This window comes from Carassius auratus, chromosome 24 (assembly GCF_003368295.1).
Source record: "Carassius auratus strain Wakin chromosome 24, ASM336829v1, whole genome shotgun sequence".
In the NCBI taxonomy this organism is placed as follows: Eukaryota; Metazoa; Chordata; class Actinopteri; order Cypriniformes; family Cyprinidae; genus Carassius; species Carassius auratus.
In genome coordinates this window covers 4,006,013-4,029,482 of record NC_039266.1, presented here as the reverse complement: position 1 = coordinate 4,029,482, position 23,470 = coordinate 4,006,013, and the positions used below count along the sequence as shown (strand labels likewise).

The 23,470-nt window shown below is 38.0% G+C and overlaps 1 protein-coding gene across 1 annotated transcript in view; it reads left to right on the top strand.

Annotated features, from left to right (window-relative positions):
* The first annotated feature begins 4,976 nt into the window (after positions 1–4,976).
* dipk2ab (divergent protein kinase domain 2Ab) overlaps positions 4,977–23,470 on the top strand; it is a 40,525-nt gene continuing 22,031 nt past the window's right edge. The window contains exons 1-2 of the mRNA XM_026200725.1: positions 4,977–5,412; positions 14,300–15,179. Coding sequence (XP_026056510.1) covers positions 14,526–15,179 — 654 coding nt within the window. The 5' untranslated portion in view covers positions 4,977–5,412; positions 14,300–14,525. The remainder of the gene's footprint in view (positions 5,413–14,299; positions 15,180–23,470) is intronic.

Sequence of the window (23,470 nt, the reverse complement as noted above, 5' to 3'; positions counted from 1 at the left end):
TACGGGGATATCCTCTTTCATGTACGTAACCAGTTTCACTTTGGGAGCAGTAAGTGAACAATCCGAAAAGTGTCGTTTGTACACAGCCACAGGCAGGATTGACACTGAAGAGCCGGTGTCCACGACTAATTCAGTCTCAATAGAAGCACCATTTGCCGTTGTAACATGAACATTGCACAAAAGTTTGTCTGCAGAGGTATTTACAGTATCAGTCAAAAGAACAACCACGTCCGGGACCACTTCCTGAACGTCCTTAGAAGAACGGCAAACTTTAGAAAAATGTCCGGTCTTACCACAAGTACGGCATTTGGCTCGAGCAGCTGGGCAATTGGCAGCATTAGCGAGGTGATTTGTAGCTCCGCAATGGTAACACGCGCGATTCGCGCACCGTGTAGTATCAGCCACAGATTTTGCTCCGTTAGAATGTGCATCACGCTTCTTCCGATGAAAGGGTTTAGAAGCTACGGCCTGAACTGCACTTTGTGCCGTGAGCATGTCCGAATTAGAGAGTGCTTGTTCCACTTGACATGCAATGACAATAGCGGTGTCAAGTGTCAGTGATGGTTCCAGCAGAAGTCTGTCTCGCACTGCTGGAGTATACCATCGTTCGACCAGCTGATCGCGCAGCATTTCACTTTCCATGTAACCATAAGCACATGATGAAGATAAGTCCCGCAAAGCAGACAGGAATTGAGAAATGGTCTCATCAGCGCGTTGAGAACGCTGGCGGAAGCGATGTAGAGCGACCACAACATTCACCTTTGGGACAAAATGATTCTCCAACGCTGACATTGCCTCTGCAAATGTAGTAACAGTATTAGGAAACGTGTAAAACAGCCTCTGGCCTTCAGTCCCCAAACTGTGTAGTAGAATAGCACGTTTCCTGGCATCCGGCCATGAGTCTCCTGTAGCATTAATACCAAGCAAGTAATGTTCGAACATTTTTCGACCATCGAAAAAGTTTAAACCATCGTCGCCAATTGTTGTGTATTGAAGTATTAAACACAAGACCGGAGTAAATCCTTCGATGCTCTTTTATTCAACACATGGAAAACTTGTCTTTTTAGAACATATCACTTCTCGTTCTTTTTTCCAAGCAGCACTTCAACACTTCAACATTCCACTGCCACCTTGTGGTTAACTATGAACACAACATACGCGTGCATCACTGTCCTCCTCGCAGCTGCAGCAACTTGTGCTCTCTTCATCAATATTTAAAACAAAAAGGGGACAAAAAGGTTGTATTGTCTTTGTACATATAGATTAATCAGATAAATGAATACCTAAATTCGTGCCTAGCCACCTACGGTATATTTTTAGAACTTAGAAAAAAGATGCTGCAGCCAATGAGCAGCCGGCGGGGGCTGGTTGCAGGACGACTCAACCTCCGCAGACAGTTTTTAATGTTTATCAGACAATGACTACTCAAGATTTTGCTTTAGTATAATTTTCAGGACAATTAGGGCCAGATTCGGGATTCGGGGGAGCAGTTTAGATTTCGGGACTGTCCCGAATTTTTCTGGACGTCTGGTCACCCTTCCTGAAAGAGCTACTGCATTACTTCATTAACTTTCATCTGACCAGCCGCAATCTCAGTGGCAAAAACAACGCATGCGGTTTTCACTTGTTAATTTCAAGGGTGTGTGGGTAATATAGTCTCTGCTCTCGCTGGGACAAATTAGGAAGCGTGCATTGTGAAGGGGGCTCTGAAAAGTGGCAGCGCAGGCAAAAAAGACTAAAACCTCTATTAAAATAGATGTCCAAATGAGCGCACCAGTACACTAAAAGCACGTTCTGGGCGCACGGAGAGGTGGCGGTACACTCAAGAGCTATATTTGGAAGTGGCGGTACTGAGTACTGGTGCGTACCGGCCCACTTAAAGCACTGATTGTACTTGTAATCACTTATCTATCATGCAAATATGCTAATTAGAATATTACATGGCCAAAACATGTATCAGGTACCAATATCTCTGGTCTAGGAGGGATACAAAGGAATAATGGTCATTTTAAGGACCTGGCGGCTGCCATGTTGACAATGGGGCTTTTCTTGAGTCAATTTTTTTTTTACTTTTAGTATGTTTTTAAGTACATAAGTACCACTGAGAAACCTTTTGTTAGAATTTTTTTGGGGTCAAGACATATTTGCAGCTGACTACTGTAATGTGGGGGATGGACGATATACAAGTGGCATCTGGCATATATGCTTCTTTTTAACAGGGTTCTCATACTGAAAAGAAACAAAGAGATACAAAAATAGGATGGCTTAGAGTCTTTAAAACTTCTCAGCTGAATATGGCTGTAATACATGTGTTTCACATGTAAGAAAACACACGGTTTTACAAACCACACACCGGTTTATGAGAGGCATGTTTAATTGTCTTTTCAAAGCAAGCAGATTCAAATGTAATAAGTAACCAAATATTGTGCCCTGCAAAAAAAAAACAAAAAACAAAAAAAATACTGTTGTTGGTGCAATAAAACCCCTCTCTTCCAGTCTTCAGGGCCCAATGACTTGAGGTCTTGAGCTGAAAAAGAGCACATCTAACTGCCCCGCTCCACAAGGACTCCCTCATCAGAAAATAAGACATGAGAGTAAACCAGACAATTAATGAAGATTTTAATGTTGTCATTTAGAAAACGCCAAGTTCATTGTTCATCCTCAGTCTCCAACAATAAAAGCTTAAATGGAGCGTGCTTTCTGGGGCTAAGCATTTGTTCAGAGTAATTGGTGCCGTCTTTGAGAGCGCTTTGAACTAGCTGACCTGAACACTCAGCCCTTGTTAGAGAGGCCAGCGGAAGGGAAGTGAGCAATGCACCTTAAGCTGTGAGAATGAGCTTACATCACGACTGTTACTGCTGGATTTGGAAGGGCTCTGAATGGGAAACATTTACATTTTTATTAAAGAAAGTGAAGATGATGTGGAATTATTCTTGCGTTGATTGGTGAACTGGATGGGTGAATTCATTTTATGATAGAAAAGCAGAAAATTTGCCTGATATTTGTGTTTGAGTTTGTTTTCAGTTTTGAGCATGTGTTTGACTTTAATTAAAACGTAACAGGTTTCTTCTTTTTTTGTTTTGATTATATGAAGGTCACACTAAAACTTGGAAGGTTGTTATGCTTTCGTGATTTGCTTTTTATTTCAAATGCATTTTATTTTATTATTTAACCCCTTTCCTAGACCCAGGCTTTCAATCTTAATTTATAGAAATACAATTATTACATTTGTAATACTATGACACTCTGAATAAAGTAAACAATGTATACAATTCAGTATTCATTATGTGTAAAGGGATTTAAATGATTTGATTTATAGATCAGTTCTCATGTCTTTTCTGCCATAACCAGCTATTTTGCCCCTTCCGAAAAGAAATGTAATTCATTTTAATTTATATTGAATACTTTTGTTTATACTTTATACTTTTGTTCATTTGTGTACTTCAAATCAATGCATAAAAGAATACACTTTCATGAATATGTAAAGTATGTTTCTTAACATGCTATATTTAAAAAGTTTTACTTTAAAGCACATTTAAAAAACATTTTATTTTATTCTTCTGTTGTGCTTTAAAGAAGTAGGCAATACTTATTTTGATGTATTGATTAACATACTAACATATATATATATATATATATATATATATATATATATATATATATATATATAAACTTGATTATAATTCAACTGTAGTGTCACTATTAGCGATAAAAACATTTAAATTTCATATATTTTAATATTTTTTTCTAAATTTGAAATAATTTTCTACATTTAAAATTACATGTTTAATTCCATGATACAGGGTAACAATCGAAATTGCATCATTACACATTCTATCTATCTATCTATCTATCTATCTATCTATCTATCTATCTATCTATCTATCTATCTATCTATCTATCTATCTATCTATCTATCTATCTATCTATCTATCTATCTATCTATCTATCTATCTATCTATCTATCTATCCATGATAAATAAAATATTGTGTGCAAACATTTTTATTCAGCGTAGATAGAAGTACGCATCTAAGATGGAAAGGGAAAATAAATAATTGTATTCATGTACCACTAGGTGGCACCACGTGCAAACATTTTTTCATCAATACTAGAATGATTTCCTTTAGTTGGCATCTCAAAACATTGTTGCTGTAATTAAGTCTCTGTCGTCCATGATTATTTCAATATAAACTTATTAGAGCGGAACCACCGTCTTGGTATAATATAAAAACCACATTGGCATTACTTGAATTCCAAAGGTGCGGTTTTTTTTTTTTTTTTTTTTTTTTACTTTAGGGACATTTATTGTGGACTTATGTAAACAGTTCCTGTTATCCCTGTGTGTAATTTCAACGAAATGTTTGATTTTTAGTTTAATTGGGTTGAACTGCGTTATATGGGAACAAAATATGCTTGTTGCTTGTAATATCATTAATAATTCAGTGCAGGTTCTTCTCCTTTTCCCCTGTTTCAGCAGAAGATTGTGTGTTTTTTCAGGAACGAGTCCAGAGCAGCACCGGCTCTCCAGGCTTTGGCCCACAGGCGTCCTTAAGGAATATGGTCAGGCCACATGGTTTTACAGACATCATTTGTGAAGAAATGGATTTCGGAAGTGCCACTCGGTTAGACGGTTTGCTAACAAAGCTCGTCCAGAATGATCCGGATGATCACCTGGATGACATGCGCCTCTTTTATTTCATTAATGCCCTCCATATCATTCAACATTTTATTTCCTTCTTTCTTAATTGCAGTTTATTATACATATTTGTTATTTTATTTGAATTGTATTTATTCTTTTTTTTTTTTACGTTTTTGCGCCTTGGATCATATGTTTTTAAATAATTTACTCGGTCTCTAGAGCAAAGCTATATTCACCCATCATGGAAAACGAGGACAGTGCTGCGCGAGTGCGCGTAACGGGAGGCGGGAGCGGGCGCCATGACAACGCCCTAAAGCCAATAACGTAAAGCGATGAAGGACGTCGCAAATACTGACTGCTCGGTGTTGGAAAGAGTAGGTCGCTGTGGATCGCTGGTAGTGCTGGAGACCAGCAGCAGTGTGTGTGGGGACCGTGCTCGATCAAACTCCTGTTCTCGACAGATCGAGAGATCTGCTCCAGAAGTCCTGCATATATAAACGACTGATTCATATAAGAGATTGAGAATTGGAGGCTTGATTATTGTTTATGCCTCTGGTTAGGGTGCTAACTGGCTGGTCTCCTAATGGAAAGAGCGGCTGAGTTTGTCTGATGTGAGTATGTGAGCCGCTGAGCGTCTGGGATACAATGTTTCTCGGGTTTCTTTTTTCGGAGCGTCTCACGCGCTACAGAGTAACAGCAGCGCGAGCGCTCCAGCCTGAGTAACCGAGCCAGAGACTCACTCCTGCAGGACGGACTGAAGAAACTCTCTCAGGTTTGTTGGCAGCTTTTTTCTCTCTTTCTCTCTCTCGGTTCTATTGAAACGTATTTCGTCCAGTCAGTTCACGTTCGTTGGTCGTTTCTTAGTTGCATAAACGTTGTTTCTAGACACCGTGTTTACTGTCTTCAGGTTATCAAAAACCTCGACATGTCTGGGAAAAAGACTCCGGAATTAATTGATTTATGATTATTTTATTGTCTCTTTTGTGTATACAGAATCGTTCAAATCTAAATAATAATAATAATAATAATAATAATAATAATAATAATCTGCAATCGATAATCACATGCCTTTTAATAACGAACTGCTGAAAATACATAAAAAATGGTCAAAAAGATTTGGGAGCACGCATATTTAAATTGTTGTTTTGTTTTCTTTTTGCAAAGAATGAAAATACGTTCCATTAAATTTATATATATATATATATATATATATATATATATATATATATATATATATATATATATATATATATATATATACATACATCAGTCTGTCTGTGTCATAACTTGTCTATTCGATTAGACTTGAAATGAGTTGTACACATACTTCTCACTTACATATACATGCATATGTACATGTGTAAATGTATGTGAGAAGCATGTGTACAACTCATTTCAAGTCTAATTGAAAAGACAAGTTATGACACAGACCGACTGATGCATCATTTCTTGTTCTCATCTTGTATTCTGAAACAGCACAGCACAGCTCAGGAGATCATGAAGTAGGTTTCAGATTTCTTGGCACTGATCTGGCACTTGAAATAACATGATATGATTCAGCTGCTGACCTCCGAGCAGTCTGCGAGTTCTCTGGATTATAATTTGATTCACTAAGCATTAACACCCATACACTTATTGATCAAGCTGAGACTTTTTTAGGTCTACGGGTAACTGTGTTTATCCTATTAAAAAGCACAAGACTGTATAGATTTTTGGTCAAATATATAAAGGTGTTTTATTTGCTGTAACTGGTCTTCATTTCTTCCACCTTCTTTAGTTAGTTTTAATTGGTCCTGCGGCGTGACAGATTCCTTTTTAGAAGTAGTTTTGCATATTAGGCTAATAAACAAGGCTGTCAAACAAAACGCTGAATAAATGTATGCACATTACATCTTAGTTCATCTCATTCATATTAGTTTTTGATCTGCCACCCAATTATTATTCTTTCCAAGAATACCGTATGGTTTTATTTTAATTCAAATAGACCTTGCAAATGTTATTGTTTGCGTCTTTGCCACCTCGGTCTGGGAAGGTGTGCTGTAACTTGATCGATCATTTGTCAGGACACATAGTGTAAGTGAGAAAGCCACACCTGTATTATAAACCGCAGCTCACAACATCAGACTCACTATCAAGTGTTGACATTGTATTAAGCCTTTTCTGTCACCTTTGCTTTTGTCAAGATAATTTAGACTGTGTATAATTTTAAAGTTTTTAAATGTGAGTTTTCATGCACCCTCATAATGAAGTTAAGACATCATGTTGGTGGCTGACAAAGGCATCTGTTTGCATAGTAGTTGTGAATACAAGGCGAACGATGTGTCTGATTTGACTAGAACATTTGTTCGACTGTCTCTAAACAATACACTCGTTTGCCTAAATAACTTGCATACACTAGGATTTGTGTTAGTTCTCTGGGAGTCGTTTCAAAATATCCCGATCGAAAGCTTTTAGAGACGCTATAGATGTTTTGTAACCACATCATTGAGTTTAAGATTCAGGTGTCAACTTTGAATGCGAATGGGGTTAATCAGTAATTTAGAGTGTTTTTATTTGTTCGTATTTGAAAGAAAATTTGTTTCCATTCATCATTGTCTGCGAGGGTTGCTGGACTGAGGCAGCTCAGTTGTGGATGACTGTTTTTGTGATCAAACATTATTGACTCCTGCAGTCGATAACCTTGGCAACTGCAGTTCTTCACCCGGCCGCCTGCAGCTCAGCATGTGCAAAGCTAATGACAAGGCCATTGTAAAATGCTTAATGTAATGGGAATAAAGTTAACAAAATCCACTCAGTACAGTCGCAAACTTAGATTCAAAATGTTAAGAATTAGGGGCCTTGTTGAAAAATGTTTTATTATCTTTAGCCTTTTTGCTATATTCATTATATAGTTCTGTTTAGCCTATGTGTTTGTTCTGAATTGGATTAAAACAAAAAGAGAGAGTGAGGGGTGAAAAGAGGTTATATTTATTTCCTCTTCAGCTAGAGGAACCATAATTTCAGCTAAACAGCCATTGTAACCAAGGAGATTCCAAATGTTTATAGTTGGCATTAAATAAAAATGTTCTAAATGCATGTTATTGATCTCATTGCAAATCATCCATCAGATCAACTTCAATCAAGATTTTTGTGAGTGTGAATCACTGTGTGAATCACCGAATTATAAAACTTAATTATTTATATATATATATATATATATATATATATATATATATATGTATATATATGTATATATATGTGTGTGTGTGTATGTATATTTATGTATTTTTATAATAATGTGAAATGGAGCCTACAATAGGGGTTATGCGATATACCGGTATTGAAGATAACAGTGGTATTCAAATCATGAAATATCAACATTTTGTTAATTTAGTGTGTGACTATATACTTGGATATATTGGTGATAAACATAATATTAAAAATGAACAGGACACTTATGATCACAACACGCAAATAGCCTACTCCAGCAGCGGTACCTGGTTGACCTCCCAGGTGGCAGTATTGTGCCTTAACTCTGACACCTTTCACTCAAGAAGAAGAGGCAGTGTACAGCCGCACTACTCCTAGAAGAACCAATAGTATCCACACTGCAGGTCTGCAGATGAATATGTCTCAGAAGAACCATTTTCAATATTATCCAGACAGTAAGTTGCCATTATTTTACTAGTTATTGAATGGGAACTGTTACATTAACCTATTAACAGTGGTTTCCTGTTTTCATATGTTTAAATACACATTAACACTCAATTAGAAGCACGTTAACTGCATGACTTCATTGGTTCATTGAACTTGACAGTATTGTCTCTCTTGTTATTTCACAGGGAGCTCCAAAGAAGACCTGAAGAAGAAGTGAAAATGCATGTGCCCTGTGTTCCTTATGTTCATTGAGTAAAAAGAAAAACAAGATGAAGTAAAAATAAAGTTGGCTGATTCTGTAATGTTTCTATAGATATCGTGATCTATCAATATCGTGAGTTCTGTAGGACCCAATGGCCGTGGTGTGAAAAATCGAATATCGTGACAGCCCTACTAAAATCAGACCAGTGTGATTAGAAAATTCAGTGCTTCATGTGATCAAATGCTGAATTCAAATCTCGCTTTTGGCCTGGAACCAGAGACAGATGCTGAGCGTTTGCCATATCACAACTATTCAGACATTTAAATGAGCATTAGAAAAATATACATTTACAGTTTGAAAGTTAGGGAAGCGGCAAAAACGATCCTTACATATTCAGCTGGAATATTTTAAACTCACGTGTGAAAAGGTTAAGTCATGTTTTATCTGTCTTCAACATCCATTTTAACACTAATGTTTTGCTTGTCTCGACTTGCAAAACAAGGAAATATTTTGACATTAGTATGTAGGAAACTCATTCAACATGCAGTGGCATTTCCATTCAGTTTTGCATAATCGTATCATTCTTTCCTGAGAGTGAACCTAAGATATATTCAGGGAACAAATAAAATAAAATAAAAAAGCAAAGAAAAATAAGTTCCAGGCACAGAAAGGTAGTAAGGACATTATTAATAGCCCATGTGACATCAGTGGTTCAACCTTCATTTTATGGAGCTATGATAATACCTTTTGTGCTCAAAGGAAACAAAAAGAACAACTTTATTCAACAATTTCTTCTCTTCTGTGGTCTTTGATGTGCATTCATGAGAGTCCCACGATGCATGTGTGTGGTGCTGCTGACACCGGAACCTGTGTTCTGATGTAGAATCCAGATGTGCTGCACGTTGTTTACAAGTAGAGGAATGCACACACATGCATTGAAGTATTGTCGTGAAAGAGTGCCGAAGACTGACACAGAAATTCTTCAACAAAGTAATTCTTTTTTTGTTTTGTGCACAGAAAGTATTCTCGTAACTTAAGAAAAATAAGAGTGAATAAGATTGAAGCACTGATGTCACATGGACTATTTTAACAATGTCTTTAAAAGGAGTAGTTCACTTCCAGAACAAGGATTACAGATAATATGCTCACCCTCTTGTCATCCAAGATGTTCATGTCTTTCTTTCTTCAGCTGTAAAGAAATTGTTTTTTGAGGAAAACATTTCAGGATTCCGCTCTCATTTTCTCCTCCAACTTCAAAATTGTCCTACATTGCTTCAGAATGCAGACCTAGTGTTTACAAAGTGAACATACAAAGAAGATCCAATGCTCTTTAATAAAAATAAAATAAATAAAATAAAACTCTTAACGGTAAATCAGTGATGTAGTACGATTTTGAAGTTGGCGAAGAAAATTAGATGGGAGTTTTTGGACCTACCCTAACTGTCTTGAACCAGAAAAAAAAAAAAAAGAAAAAAAAACACTGAGCTTGCCAAGATGAGCATTTGAGATTAAAAGTATATCAGTTGCAATTTTCTTCTAGGAAATTACCGATCATTTTGCTAGAATCTGCATTTAAACTGCATTTTTGGAAGTTCAAACTCGGGGGGCTCCATAGAAGTCCATTATATGGAGAGAAATCCTGAAATGTTTTGCTCAAAAAACATAATCTCTTTACGACTAAAGACAGACATGGACATCTTAGATGACAAAGGGGTGAGTACATTATCTGAACATTTTTATTCTGGAAGTGAACTACTCTGGGCCTTGACCGTGGAAATTCCGTTGCTGTCTTTAAAGTGTCAGAAAGCTCTCGGATTTCATCAAATCTATAAGAAGTAAAGTGTCAGTTAAGTTTTTACACTGACTTCAAAGACCAAATAAATGCAGTAATTTAAAATGTTGCATATAGTTCTTTGTGAGCAAAATCCATTGCTGGCTCATTATCCCTTCTCCGTACTCAGAGTTCCTCTTCAGAGCCAGTTTGTTCCTTTGTGCTGACTCTGCTAAGATACTGTGCAACCTTTGTTTTGGCACATTCTGAGCTGATTTTTTTGTGTTAGGTGGCATTCGGTGGCCCTCACGCCTGTGTTTCCTACTTTTATTCACCACCTGACCGGTGGGCGAGAGGGAGGAGAAACTTTGAGTAATGGAGTGGTAATTCTAAACATGGCATGTGGGCATAATGAGGTTAATGGAAATTAAAACATTTCATCAGTGATGTTAGAGTAAATTTGTCTGTTTTTTTGCATCGTTTCTCAAACTATATTGTTGTACACCTCCATATACCTAGTAGTAAGGCATAAAACTAGCTAAATGAACACCAAACCAGAAACATGCTAATTGTGATTCAAAGTAGTTTAGCATTGTTTAGCATAGCATAGTTTAACATCTATTCAGTGTCTATATTTTACATATATGCACAAATTGCACAAAAAAATTCACAAAATTTAGTGCAGAATTAATTAGAATAAAGTGCTGAGAAGCTGGACACTTTATACATCAAGAGTTAATGTGTCAATTACACACATTTGGACTAACATGCAATTATTAAAGTAATGAAAGTGAAATATATTTATTCATTCATTGTATTTCGTTCTTTTTTTTAATTTGCAACTTTAGTTTTTTGGGTTTAACAAATCAAAATAAGAAGAATCCCCTGGGGAAGTTTGGGATTATTGTTCTTGCGTGTTAAAGGCTTTTAGCTTGAAATATGAGAAGCTGATCATTTACCAGGGTGACTTAAATCTTTTGGAAGGGCTTGTAAGGATGTTTGAGAAAAGTAAAATCTAATTCTGCTGTCATTTTTGGTTTGCGTGAGTCTTGATCTGAATCATACCCCTACAGGCTTATCCTACTGAAGTTTGAAATGAGCCCTATAAATGTCAAAGTGAAAGAACCAGCAGGAGCCTTTGCAAAATGCTTTCGTTTTACCCACCAAACCTTTCAACATGTCATTCATTTAAAAGAGGCCCCTGCATCCTGAAATATTATGATTGAGTTTCCGTGACTGTGGGTGGACATGGACCTGATTGCTGGAGCGAGAACTCCTTAATCTGGTGCGGTGTGAATCAGGCAGCGCGTGCAGTGAAGCTTGTTTGCTTTCGCTCTGCCAGTCTGTACTCAAACCAACGGCAGTGCATCACGTCGACCAAGGCTTTTCTTGACTGCCTCATTTTTTTCCTGAAGAGAAATGTGCACAGTTTATCTTTGTCTCTGCTCAGTGAGTGAAAAACCGGGATGTCATTCTGTTAAATGGCACACAGAGATCATATCGTGTTCAGTTGTTTTATGAATGTTCAGTAAATCTAGTCCTCTGTAATAGACATTATGCACGTTCTTCTTATCAAGGTCTGTGTTAGCCCTCTTCCTTTTGCTGCATTCCAAATGAGTTATTTCCCAAATGTTCAAACCTTAAAGGGGTTACTCCACCCCAAAATGAAAATTTCTTTAATTTATCACTTTACCACCTGTCGTTCCAAATTCATAAAAATCTTTGTTTGTCTTCGGAACAATCTCCGGCTATACACTGCTTGCGTACAGTGGATATTCTCCAAAATGGTGCCACTGGGATGCGGAGAGACCGAGTAGACGAATTGTTGAATAAAGTCGTTATTTTAGTCTTCTTCACATACAAATAGTATTTTCGTCACTTCATATAGTTACAGTTGAAACACTGATTGCAGATGAGTCCAGAAAGTATGGAAGACATAGTCAGATGGCAGATGGACTATTCTGATGTCTTTTATACTTTTCTGGACCTTTATAGTGTTACTTGGCAGTCTATGGGACAGTCACATGTGATTTTGTGATCTGAAGACAAACAAAGCTTTAAAGGTTTGGAACAACATGACCATTTTCAGTATCCCCTTAATATTGCTTTTATATTTATGAACTAGAAATCAGTCTTTTCCTACAGTTATGTTTTTGTCCTAGAAAATCAAAACTTTTCATTTTCTGTCTGTCTTAGTGCTCAATGTCACTACAGAAGAGCCTAGTTTTAAATAGTAAATATATATAACTCTTTGCTCATTTTTGAGCAAGATGCAATGGTCTAATCAGATTCATTGGTTTATGCTAAGCTAAGCTAAAAATGCTACCGCCAGACCCGGAGATAGGCTAAATGGATTCAAATACAGAAAATCAACTGTTTAACTCTAGGGGAGTTGGAAAATGAGGCTATTTATAAAAATAAATAAATAAATAAATAAATAAAAAAAAGTGGAGTGTTATTTTAAGACTGCAGTTATATCTAGCTTATGTTCTTACACACGGAACATACAAAACCATGTTGTATGTCCAAAACACATGATTGTACTTTTCATTCATAACTATGACATATTAAAGTCTATGGGCTTCAATATGTCCCATTCAGCACAGGAAAGAAAATTGTGCTTGTCAGATAATTTCATGGGATCTTTAAGTGTAATGTGTATATGTAGTATTTTGCTTAATCAAAATGTAGCTTATTTTTAGGACCATTAGGATGTCTCACGTTGGCAGTATAACTTTTGTATTGATTGGTGTTACATTAACTTTTAATGAGAATCTAATGAGAATTGCAAAAAAAAGTTGAGAATCTTGGCAGTGCAGATTTGTAGGGAAAGTGTTCTTAATTGTCAGCTGTCAAAAACCAACTCTTAATGGTCCTAAAAATATTCCAAATATAATTATCTTTTTTTTTCTTTTTTTTTTTTCTGGACGTGAAATATGATTAGGACATGGTATAGTGAGATTTGCCGTTTAACACCACTGTCAAATAAGGGCTTTGCAGGACTGATATAACTTATAATTTGTGGTGTGGATTCTCTCTTCCACAACCCCCCAGCAACTCGGATCTCACTAGGTCAATTAAAATGCAAAGAAATTAATCAACATGCTAGCTAATCACACTGACTCGTCTACTAATGAGCACAGCTCTCGAAAACCATCATTTGTAATAGGCATGGTGTAATGAGCTTTAATTGAAAATGGCCCATTTGCATGGTAAGCGGCCATATAAAGAATTTGGTACTACTTGCATGTGTCTGCCTCATATGCCTTATTTGCATTACTGCTGATGTGCTTCATCTGTATCAGTGACACTCCTGTGTCAGATATATTGAAACGGTGCTCTGTATGGCGCTGTTTCACCTCCCCAAATTACCTTAGTGACACCAAGCTTTTTCAAAGGGGAAACTTCAAAGAAAGATTAAAACTTTCCAGGGCAACTCTGATCAAAGGTTAAACTACATTCACCGTGACTCCTCTGGTAATACACAGAGGAGTGCATCCATTTGATAGAAGAAAGAGCCTAATTTTCTCTCCAGGTGATGGAAATAATCACAGATCATTTGCTTTTGTTTATTGACCAGCAGTGTGGTAAATTGTTTCCATCACATACTTTGTTTCAGAGGTGCCGCATTTTTCTTAATATTTGCTCAGTTTTAAAAACACTCCCTTTTTTTAAATTAACTTTCTCTCTTTTTTTTTTTTAATCTGTAGTTGTAAGGAGCTATTTTGAGGGAAATATGAGCCAGCACAGTCTGGTAGTGTGTCTCGCCGTTTATTGGTCTGGCTGTAATCCATCTCGTTACAGTTCGGAAAGCAATGCATTCGCTCAAATGACCTGAACATTTCCAATTTGTTAAACATTTCAAAACAACACACATTCGTGGTTGTGCTTAGAGGTTTTTACCCTGGGAAAGAATACATTTCAGATTGGAAGAAATGGAAAGTAGCTGTTCAAAAAGTGTGAAGTCCGTAATAGGAAATTGGCATGCTCTATGTTCCATGCTGCAACTTAATATATGTTTGTTCTTTTTTTGTGTGTGCTTTTTTGCAGGCCAGCTAGTATATGCATCAGCACTGTGCACTCCAGAGCAATGAAAGAATGTCTTAGCCCATCAAACACTTGCAATGGGGGAGTCTGCTAGATTTTACCCCTATGGGAACTCCAGGTGATAAGTCAGCACTAGTGATGGAGATCCATTGAGTCCTGTCCTTAACACTATTCATTGCCCTTTCCCCCTTTACCCTTTACCCCTGCCCCTCCTGGCTAGTGCACGAACATGCTGCGCTTCCTCCCACTCAAGCTTGGCCGTTTGTACCGGTGTCTGAAGCTTCTCTTTGTCATTGGATTGTTTGTCATCCTGCTGATGAACACACACAACCTCTTCGCCTCTTTCCAAAAGAATGAACTCACTGACCGAAGGTTCATCAACCTCAACAAGTGCCCAGCCTGCTTTGGCACCAGTTGGTGTCGCAAGTTCATGAATGGACAGATATCCTTCGAGACATGGGGTCGCCTTCGCTTCCTGGATGTCTTCAATGTGAAAAACGTTTTTTTTGCCCAGTATGGGGAGCCTCGCGAGGGTACGCGGAGGATTGTACTCAAGCGTTTGGGCTCCAATCAAGAGCTTACTGATATTGACCAGAAGATCTGCAAAAGGGCAACGGGTCGACCTCGTTGCGATCTTATTCAGGCCATATACAAGACTGAGTTTGCCCGACTTAATGGGGACGTCAGACTCCTAACCCCAGACGTTGTGGAAGGCTGGTCAGACCTTGTTCAGTGTCCGTCCCAAAGACTGCTGGACAGAATAGTCAGGAGGTATGCTGAGACAAAGGACTCTGGAAGCTTCCTCCTCAAGAACCTTAAGGACACAGAAAGGATGCAGCTGCTGATGACCTTGGCTTTCAATCCAGAACCCTTAGTGCTTCAGGTAGAACTTTTTTATGTTGTCTACTAACCCACCTCTCTCTGACAGACTCCCTGAGCCTGTAATATATCGTCTGGTTTATAAAAGCCAGATCATAACGTATGCTCTTGAATTGCCCTTGATAATTCCTCCAGTGGAATAGAACCTGTCAGTTTGGTGGGCTGCAAATAGGCTAAAAAATGCAGCTGTAAATTATAGGTTGTGCTACTTTCCCTGCCTCTCTGTTTCCATTCCTGGCTGCGTAGTTTGCAAGCCACAATTCTCGAGATTGAAATCTTGCCCCAGTAATCTTGAAGGACCTCAATTGGAAAGTGTTTAATTGCAGCCCTATAGGCCAGAGCTGATGGATTTTTTTTATGCCTTAATAGATTTTTTTTAATGATTTAAAAATGTTATGGTCATTACGATTTTATTTCTTAAACCATGCTGAGATTGAAGATATTGCAAAAGATGCATTACAGAACATGCTGGTTCCCTATCAGTACAGTTATAATGTATCTCACAGACACTGTACTGTTTTTGTATTCACATCAGTGTATTTTCTCCTGACATACCATGCTACTTGCCATCTTGACATGGCAATGTTAATAAGTGCCACTATCTGATCAATTTTCAATACTGATTTACAATTGGACAATCGATTTCAATTTCACTTGTCCTTGACCGTAGCTGGTAAATGCCCAGAATAACAAAAGAACACAAGCCCTTTGAAGACATTTGGTGTCTTACTGACCCCTAATCTATCACAAGGTCCTGACACCCTCTGGCATTTGCTAAACAAAGGGGAGGTGAACCCAATCTATAAAATCTGATTAGTTGTGTGTGGTCCCTGTCATTTGGCACCCTCCTCTTTTGTCTCTCTATTTGTTTTTCACTCTCTGTTGCTTTTTCTGCAGTGCGTCTCTTTCTGCTATCCAGAAAAAGTTTGTAACGCCATTACATATCAGTTCAAAGTGCCCTGTGATTTATTATCCAATCCTCCTGTCCACTTCCAGGACCTCTTCTCCTTCCGTCTATCTGTGATTCTGCCTATCATTATTCTCTTTGAGCTGTTCCTGCATGTTTTTCAATGCTCATAAATAGTTCATTCTGTTCTGAACTTGTGAACCATTGGCATGGGAAATGCCTTCCCCTGGGAGTACTCTGGATAACCTGAACTCTGAGCACCAGAGGAGCTTCCCGGGAGACCCTGAAGGGGTAGTTTAGTGCCTTTTGGCTGTTCCTTAAAAAAAAAAAAAACCCTCCCCCAAAAAACAACCTGTAATAGTTCAGGAACAGAAAGAATGAGTGGTTGTGCACCAATTCATAAAGAATTGATGGCATCTAGTGCTTAGTGTATACCAATTCAGGAAAGATTTTCTTGTAGTTTTATAAGGATAGATTTTCTTTGTTGTGAACCTTGCAGTGCTAGAAACTACTGCAGTGCTACAGTGATGTATCAGATCATAATTAGCATAGGTTTAATCGTTCATACAGATACGTTTGAAGAAGCTTCTTTTGTTTGAATTTGTTTCAATTTCAGAGTTGCTGAACTACAGGAAATCTACTCCTAAAAAAGTACTTTAATTCTTTAAACGCTACTAATGAAAAGCAACTACTGCGTTGGAACTATTTATGTGAGAAATATTTTGATGTATGTACATTCAGCTAGTGTGCCTGCATTAAACATAGAAGTGTTCACTACAATCACTGAATAAAATTAGAAACTAGTCTCTGGGGCTTCACAGACCTGCATATTGTAGGATTAAAAAAAATCAAGTTTATGAGTGTGTGTTTGATTATTACCTCATTTTGGTGGTTAAGCTTGTTTAAATGCAATTTATAAACAAACATCAATGTAAATTGTTTGTTGTGCTGAATTGCTAATTTAATAAGGTCCTTGGTAATAGGAATGCTATAGTACACAAATAGTTTTAAGCAGCCAAGATATTGCCATGTTTCTACAACATGTAGTAACATACCTACACCGTGCATATATAGTATTATTTACCGATTGTGTTTTTATAAGGTACTTTAAAGAATACCACAAAATGAGCATCCTTCCAAGTCCAAAAAAAAAAAAAAAAGCCAGAGTACTGCTGTGGAAAGTCAGTTTAACATAGCAATGTTATACTGCTTTCTGGTACCCCTGTCTTTGTTGTGCATATTTTTGTACTGTAATTAAGCCATCCATAATCACCTCGTTTTCTTAGAATGAATTCAAGCAGAACTAGTTTTTCGCTCACAAAACTTCTCACTCCCACTCCTTTTACTCAGTATTTCTGTAAAATACCATGACGCTATTCACCGCTGCTTCAGTTTCCAATCTACTGTGAGGTTTCTGGCAGGAAAGCAGCCCTTCCTCTCAGCTGTGTGAGAAAACTGGCCTGTTTTTGTCAGTGGAAACCAATTCTCAGTGCTGTTGTAAGGTTGGCCCACAACACGCTCCCCTTTTCTGTCCACTGAATTCACGGTGCTGCAAGTCACATGGAAAGCAATCCGTCCTAAAGGAATAAATATTTTTAGAAAGCAATATGATGGCCAGAAATAATGAATCAGCCCACAATCCTGCCATGAAATGCTGAAGCCAACCGTTGTTTTTATTTTTCACTGTTCACATAAACCGTACAATTTTTCTCTTTCAAGCAGCCAGATTTTAACCTTTAAAGCAGCCTTATGCTTTGTTCTTAGCTGATTTCTTGAGTGACCCAAATTCTTTGCAGAGATGGTTATTAATTCACACTTTCATGAATTTCGTGTTCCCTGCATTTTATCTTTTGACTGTGAAGCTGTGATGCATGAGGTCATTGTTCGACAGATGTAGTGGCTGGTTCAGGTGACCTTGCACAAATTTAGCCAGGAGCACTGTACTTTGTTAACAGCCCCCGCCTTAGCATAGGCTCTGCCTGCTCAGCCAGCTTGACAACAAGACATGACAGGCCTGTGGGGTTAACGCAGTCAAGGGTGCAGAGCTTGCCTCCAGAATCGTTGCTTGTCGAGATGCTCCTCCCTGCACCTGACATAGTTTGTGAGTTCAGCTGGAGAAAAAATGGCAAAACGGTACTTCTGAAAGCTCCCCCCTGGATTGTGGAGTCAGATGAAGGCAGGGTTTTGATGAAGTAAAATAAAAACTGGGGTAAAGGGTTTCAAACACAGCCAGTCAGTTGCCAATTAGCAGATGATGGTTAAGCCACTGCATTTGCACATTGTTTGCTGAATGTGTAGTGTAGACCAAAAGAGTTTGGTAATAATCCCATTCAGATTCTTCATAGAGAAGTTCATTTTTAAACACTGATATATGTGTCTTTGTAAGCTGCAAGGTTTTTTTTTTTCTTCGTTATGAGTTTTTGCAGGCTAGGTAGCTTATGTTAGGTAATTTAAACACTGAATAAGATTTACATTTACAAGAGGAGCAAAATTGCATTAGATATTAAGACTTCTTTTCAGAAAATATATCTTGCATTAAGCTTATTTTCTTACCCCTTTAGTGCAGAATGAAGTTAGTGAACAACAACAAAAATTACTGTAACTGCTTCGGTTTCCTCTAGCGGTAGCGGTAATTCAGTAAAAAGACAACCTGGTTTAAGAGCATCGTGCAGAAAGCATCATGTGTGCTGCTTTATGAGATGAGTCAGATTTCATAAGCACACAGTCTTGTACTTGAATAATTTGTGAATCCTTTTTTTTGCTTCTAAATGTTTATTTTTCAAGTTTGGTGGCTGTTTTGGTTCAAGGATGATGGCCTTGCAGAAAATGAATGCCAAGTTATTTTTCTGCTCTGGTGGTCACTGGTGCCTCCCACACTTATGCAATCCTGTAAGCTAATAAAACTCACACTTTCTAAAAGGAGATGTAGTCAGTCAAGTGTATGGTGGTCCAACCACACAATGAGAAACAGACGTCTGCTCACCACCTCAGCTATTTTGCAAGTGTATCTCATAGGTGTTTCATAACTTGACCTATTCAAATTTTTTATGAAAAATAAGTTGTAATACATAACTTGTTTTTACATCATTTTATGTAGTACCGCTAAGACGTTTTTTTGCTTAAGTGCACACATATCGGTTGACACTGTGAGACATAATGTATTTCTGAAATTCAGACTCAGCTTAATTTTAGTGAAGAGAAAAAAAAAAAAAAGAACTTGGATGTCTGAAGTTAGGGTAAACATACATCCTCTTTTTTTTTCCAGATATGTCTTCTTTTTGGACCTTTCTTAATCGGCCAATGGGATTTGATTGTTTTCTAAATCTCGCTTCCACTGAATCTCTGACCGTTGCCTCCTGCTACCGCAACATGTTATGCTCCCACAATTTTTGTGTGTCCACTCCTTTAAACATTATAATATATATGATTTTTTGACACCATAGGGAGTCCCTCTCAGTATTTGGAGTATTTAAATCTCTTTTGAATGAGTGTTTCACACTGTTCACTTTTGTGTGATCACACGTACTCTGTGTAAAGGGGACACATCAAACAAGATCAGATATATTTGTCAATAAGTTCAGGATCTGTTCAGCAGCAAATACTCCAGCATGGTCTTTGTCAGTCATCTTTTCTTATTCTCACCTGAGATCTGTCAAATCTGACTCTGGCAGCTCTTCTTGGATGCAGGGTTGCCAAGACTTTTTTTTTTTTTTTGTGGGCTACTTTTAAAGCAGGGGTCGGCAACTTTTTCAGCATGACGGGCCATTTTTTGTTTTTCTGGTTAACCACAGTGCCCCCGTTTTAAAGGGGGGGTGAAATGCTGTTTCATGCATACTTAATATTTGAAACTTTGTCCATGTTTAGCATGGGAATCCAACTCTTTAACAGTGTAAAAAAATTAAGTTGTACGTTTGAAGGAGTATTTTTGTTCCCAAAATACTCCTTCCGGTTTGTCACAAGTTTCGGAAAGTTTTTTTTTTTTTCCGAGTATGGCTCTGTGTGACGTTAGATGGAGCGGAATTTCCTTATATGGATCCTAAGGGCACTTCTGGCGGAAGAGCGCGCGGTCCCGTATAGCGAGGCTGAGCACACAGACATTTCACTGATCAGAGCGATTCACTGATCAGATCGAGAGCGTCGCGAAAAGTCACAAAAGAAGTGTGTTTTTGGTTGCCAGGGCAAATCAACCCTGCACAGATTACCAAAACAAAAAACAGCATTAAGGGACCAGTGGATGGAGTTTATTTTTACAGAGCATCAACGGAGTTGTGCAAGTGTTTTTGTTTGTTCCCTGCATTTCGAAGATGCTTGTTTTACAAACAAGGCCCAGTTTGACGATGGATTTGCGTATCGTTTATTTCTTAAGGAAGATGCAATCCCAACGAAAAAGGGTCACGATCGTGTGTTGGAACTGCAGGCGGTGAGTAAAACTGCTTAAAATATCTCTGCCTTCTTGTTAGTGCGTCCGCCTCCCATGCCGGAGACCCGGGTTCGAGCCCCGCTCGGAGCAAGTCGTTGCTGCTGCTGCTCTCTTTCAGTTTCAGCCTCGGGATCTGATTCTGGATCATAAATAAACGGCTGAATCTGACTGTAAGCCATGGTTTGTTTTGGATGTTTTTTCCCTCACGGTAATGTCACAGCTTCCAAACGCTCTCAACGCAAAAGCTTACTCGTGCTCGTGATTCTTTAGCTCCGCCCACACGTCACGCCTCCAGCCGGTCGTGTTTTTCCGGGAAAAATCGGTACAGGCTATCTTTCTCTTATGAATATAATAAAACTAAAGACTTTTTGGAGTTATGAAGGATGCAGTACTACTCTATAGGTACTCAAGATTAACAGGATATTGAGTGAAAACGAGCATTTCACCCCCCCTTTAATGTATTCTGTATACAATACATACACATTTAAATGATACAAAAAACAAAACAAAAAAAGATTTGATGCAATTATTTTCTGAATATTTATTTAAAAAAATAGTTTAAAATTTAAAAAAATGTGAATAACAGATACTCAGTGTGCCATGTGTTTGTGTGTGACAAGGCCAATGCATTAAAATAGTTAGTTTAATCATGCGCTGCTTTAATTGATGTGCGTGCGCAAATACACATTCACACTCCATTTGCACACAGAAATCTGAGATTACGCTGTGCAAAAAGTAACATTCATCCTTTTATTAATCGATACTGAATCGCTTCATTATATTTCTTAACATCATGGAGGCAAAATTGTTTGTTGAGAGAGACAGACGCAGACAGTTTACACCTCTCTCTCCCTCTCTCCCTCTCTCTCTCTCTCTCTCTCTCTCTTTAACGTTAAACTGACGCTTTGCGCTCTGCTTCTGTCAACAGTAAACCCCACCTACTTTGATTTGATTTGCCATTTCAGTCATTTTGACATTGACAAGCTCTGATAGATTGCTGAAGCTTTGATCTGAAGCGCCTAGTACAGTATTGTTCAAAATAATAGCAGTACAATGTGACTAACCAGAATAATCAAGGTTTTTCGTATATTTTTTTATTGCTACGTGGCAAACAAGTTACCAGTAGGTTCAGTAGATTCTCAGAAAACAAATGAGACCCAGCATTCATGATATGCACGCTCTTAAGGCTGTGCAATTGGGCCATTAGTTGAATTAGTTGAAAGGGGTGTGTTCAAAAAAATAGCAGTGTGGCATTCAATCACTGAGGTCATCAATTTTGTGAAGAAACAGGTGTGAATCAGGTGGCCCCTATTTAAGGATGAAGCCAACACTTGTTGAACATGCATTTGAAAGCTGAGGAAAATGGGTCGTTCAAGACATTGTTCAGAAGAACAGCGTACTTTGATTAAAAAGTTGATTAGAGAGGGGAAAACCTATAAAGAGGTGCAAAAAATGATAGGCTGTTCAGCTAAAATGATCTCCAATGCCTTAAAATGGAGAGCAAAACCAGAGAGACGTGGAAGAAAACGGAAGACAACCATCAAAATGGATAGAAGAATAACCAGAATGGCAAAGGCTCAGCCAATGATCACCTCCAGGATGATCAAAGACAGTCTGGAGTTACCTGTAAGTACTGTGACAGTTAGAAGACGTCTGTGTGAAGCTAATCTATTTTCAAGAATCCCCCGCAAAGTCCCTCTGTTAAAAAAAGGCATGTGCAGAAGAGGTTACAATTTGCCAAAGAACACATCAACTGGCCTAAAGAGAAATGGAGGAACATTTTGTGGACTGATGAGAGTAAAATTGTTCTTTTTGGGTCCAAGGGCCACAGGCAGTTTGTGAGACGACCCCCAAACTCTGAATTCAAGCCACAGTACACAGTGAAGACAGTGAAGCATGGAGGTGCAAGCATCATGATATGGGCATGTTTCTCCTACTATGGTGTTGGGCCTATTTATCGCATACCAGGGATCATGGATCAGTTTGCATATGTTAAAATACTTGAAGAGGTCATGTTGCCCTATGCTGAAGAGGACATGCCCTTGAAATGGTTGTTTCAACAAGACAATGACCCAAAACACACTAGTAAACGGGCAAAGTCTTGGTTCCAAACCAACAAAATTAATGTTATGGAGTGGCCAGCCCAATCTCCAGACCTTAATCCAATTGAGAACTTGTGGGGTGATATCAAAAATGCTGTTTCTGAAGCAAAACCAAGAAATGTGAATGAATTGTGGAATGTTGTTAAAGAATCATGGAGTGGAATAACAGCTGAGAGGTGCCACAAGTTGGTTGACTCCATGCCACACAGATGTCAAGCAGTTTTAAAAAACTGTGGTCATACAACTAAATATTAGTTTAGTGATTCACAGGATTGCTAAATCCCAGAAAAAAAAAATGTTTGTACAAAATAGTTTTGAGTTTGTACAGTCAAAGGTAGACACTGCTATTTTTTTGAACACACCCCTTTCAACTAATTGCCCAATTGCACAGCCTTAAGAGCGTGCATATCATGAATGCTGGGTCTTGTTTGTTTTCTGAGAATCTACTGAACCTACTGGTAACTTGTTTGCCACGTAGCAATAAAAAATATACTAAAAACCTTGATTATTCTGGTTAGTCACATTGTACTGCTATTATTTTGAACAATACTGTATGTGCAGAGTTCGCGTGTGTATCCGTAGACTAGCGCAGGTTAATTTTCACATTTTAATAGTATTTATAGCTCCTAACTGGCTGTGTGACTATGAGAAGTTATTACCTGAAAATGTACATCAGTATGCATTTTTCCCTATTGCTCGCAAAGAACAAAGCGTGATTTTCAGTGCTCAGGTAAAATTCAATAGTAAAACTACAAATCTTCGGAAGCATTTGACATCACTCGTAAAGGCGCCATCATTTCTGCAATTAATGAATGGTGGATGGTGCAATGCACAGTTTACACAAGCATGGACAATGCTTGCGGTGG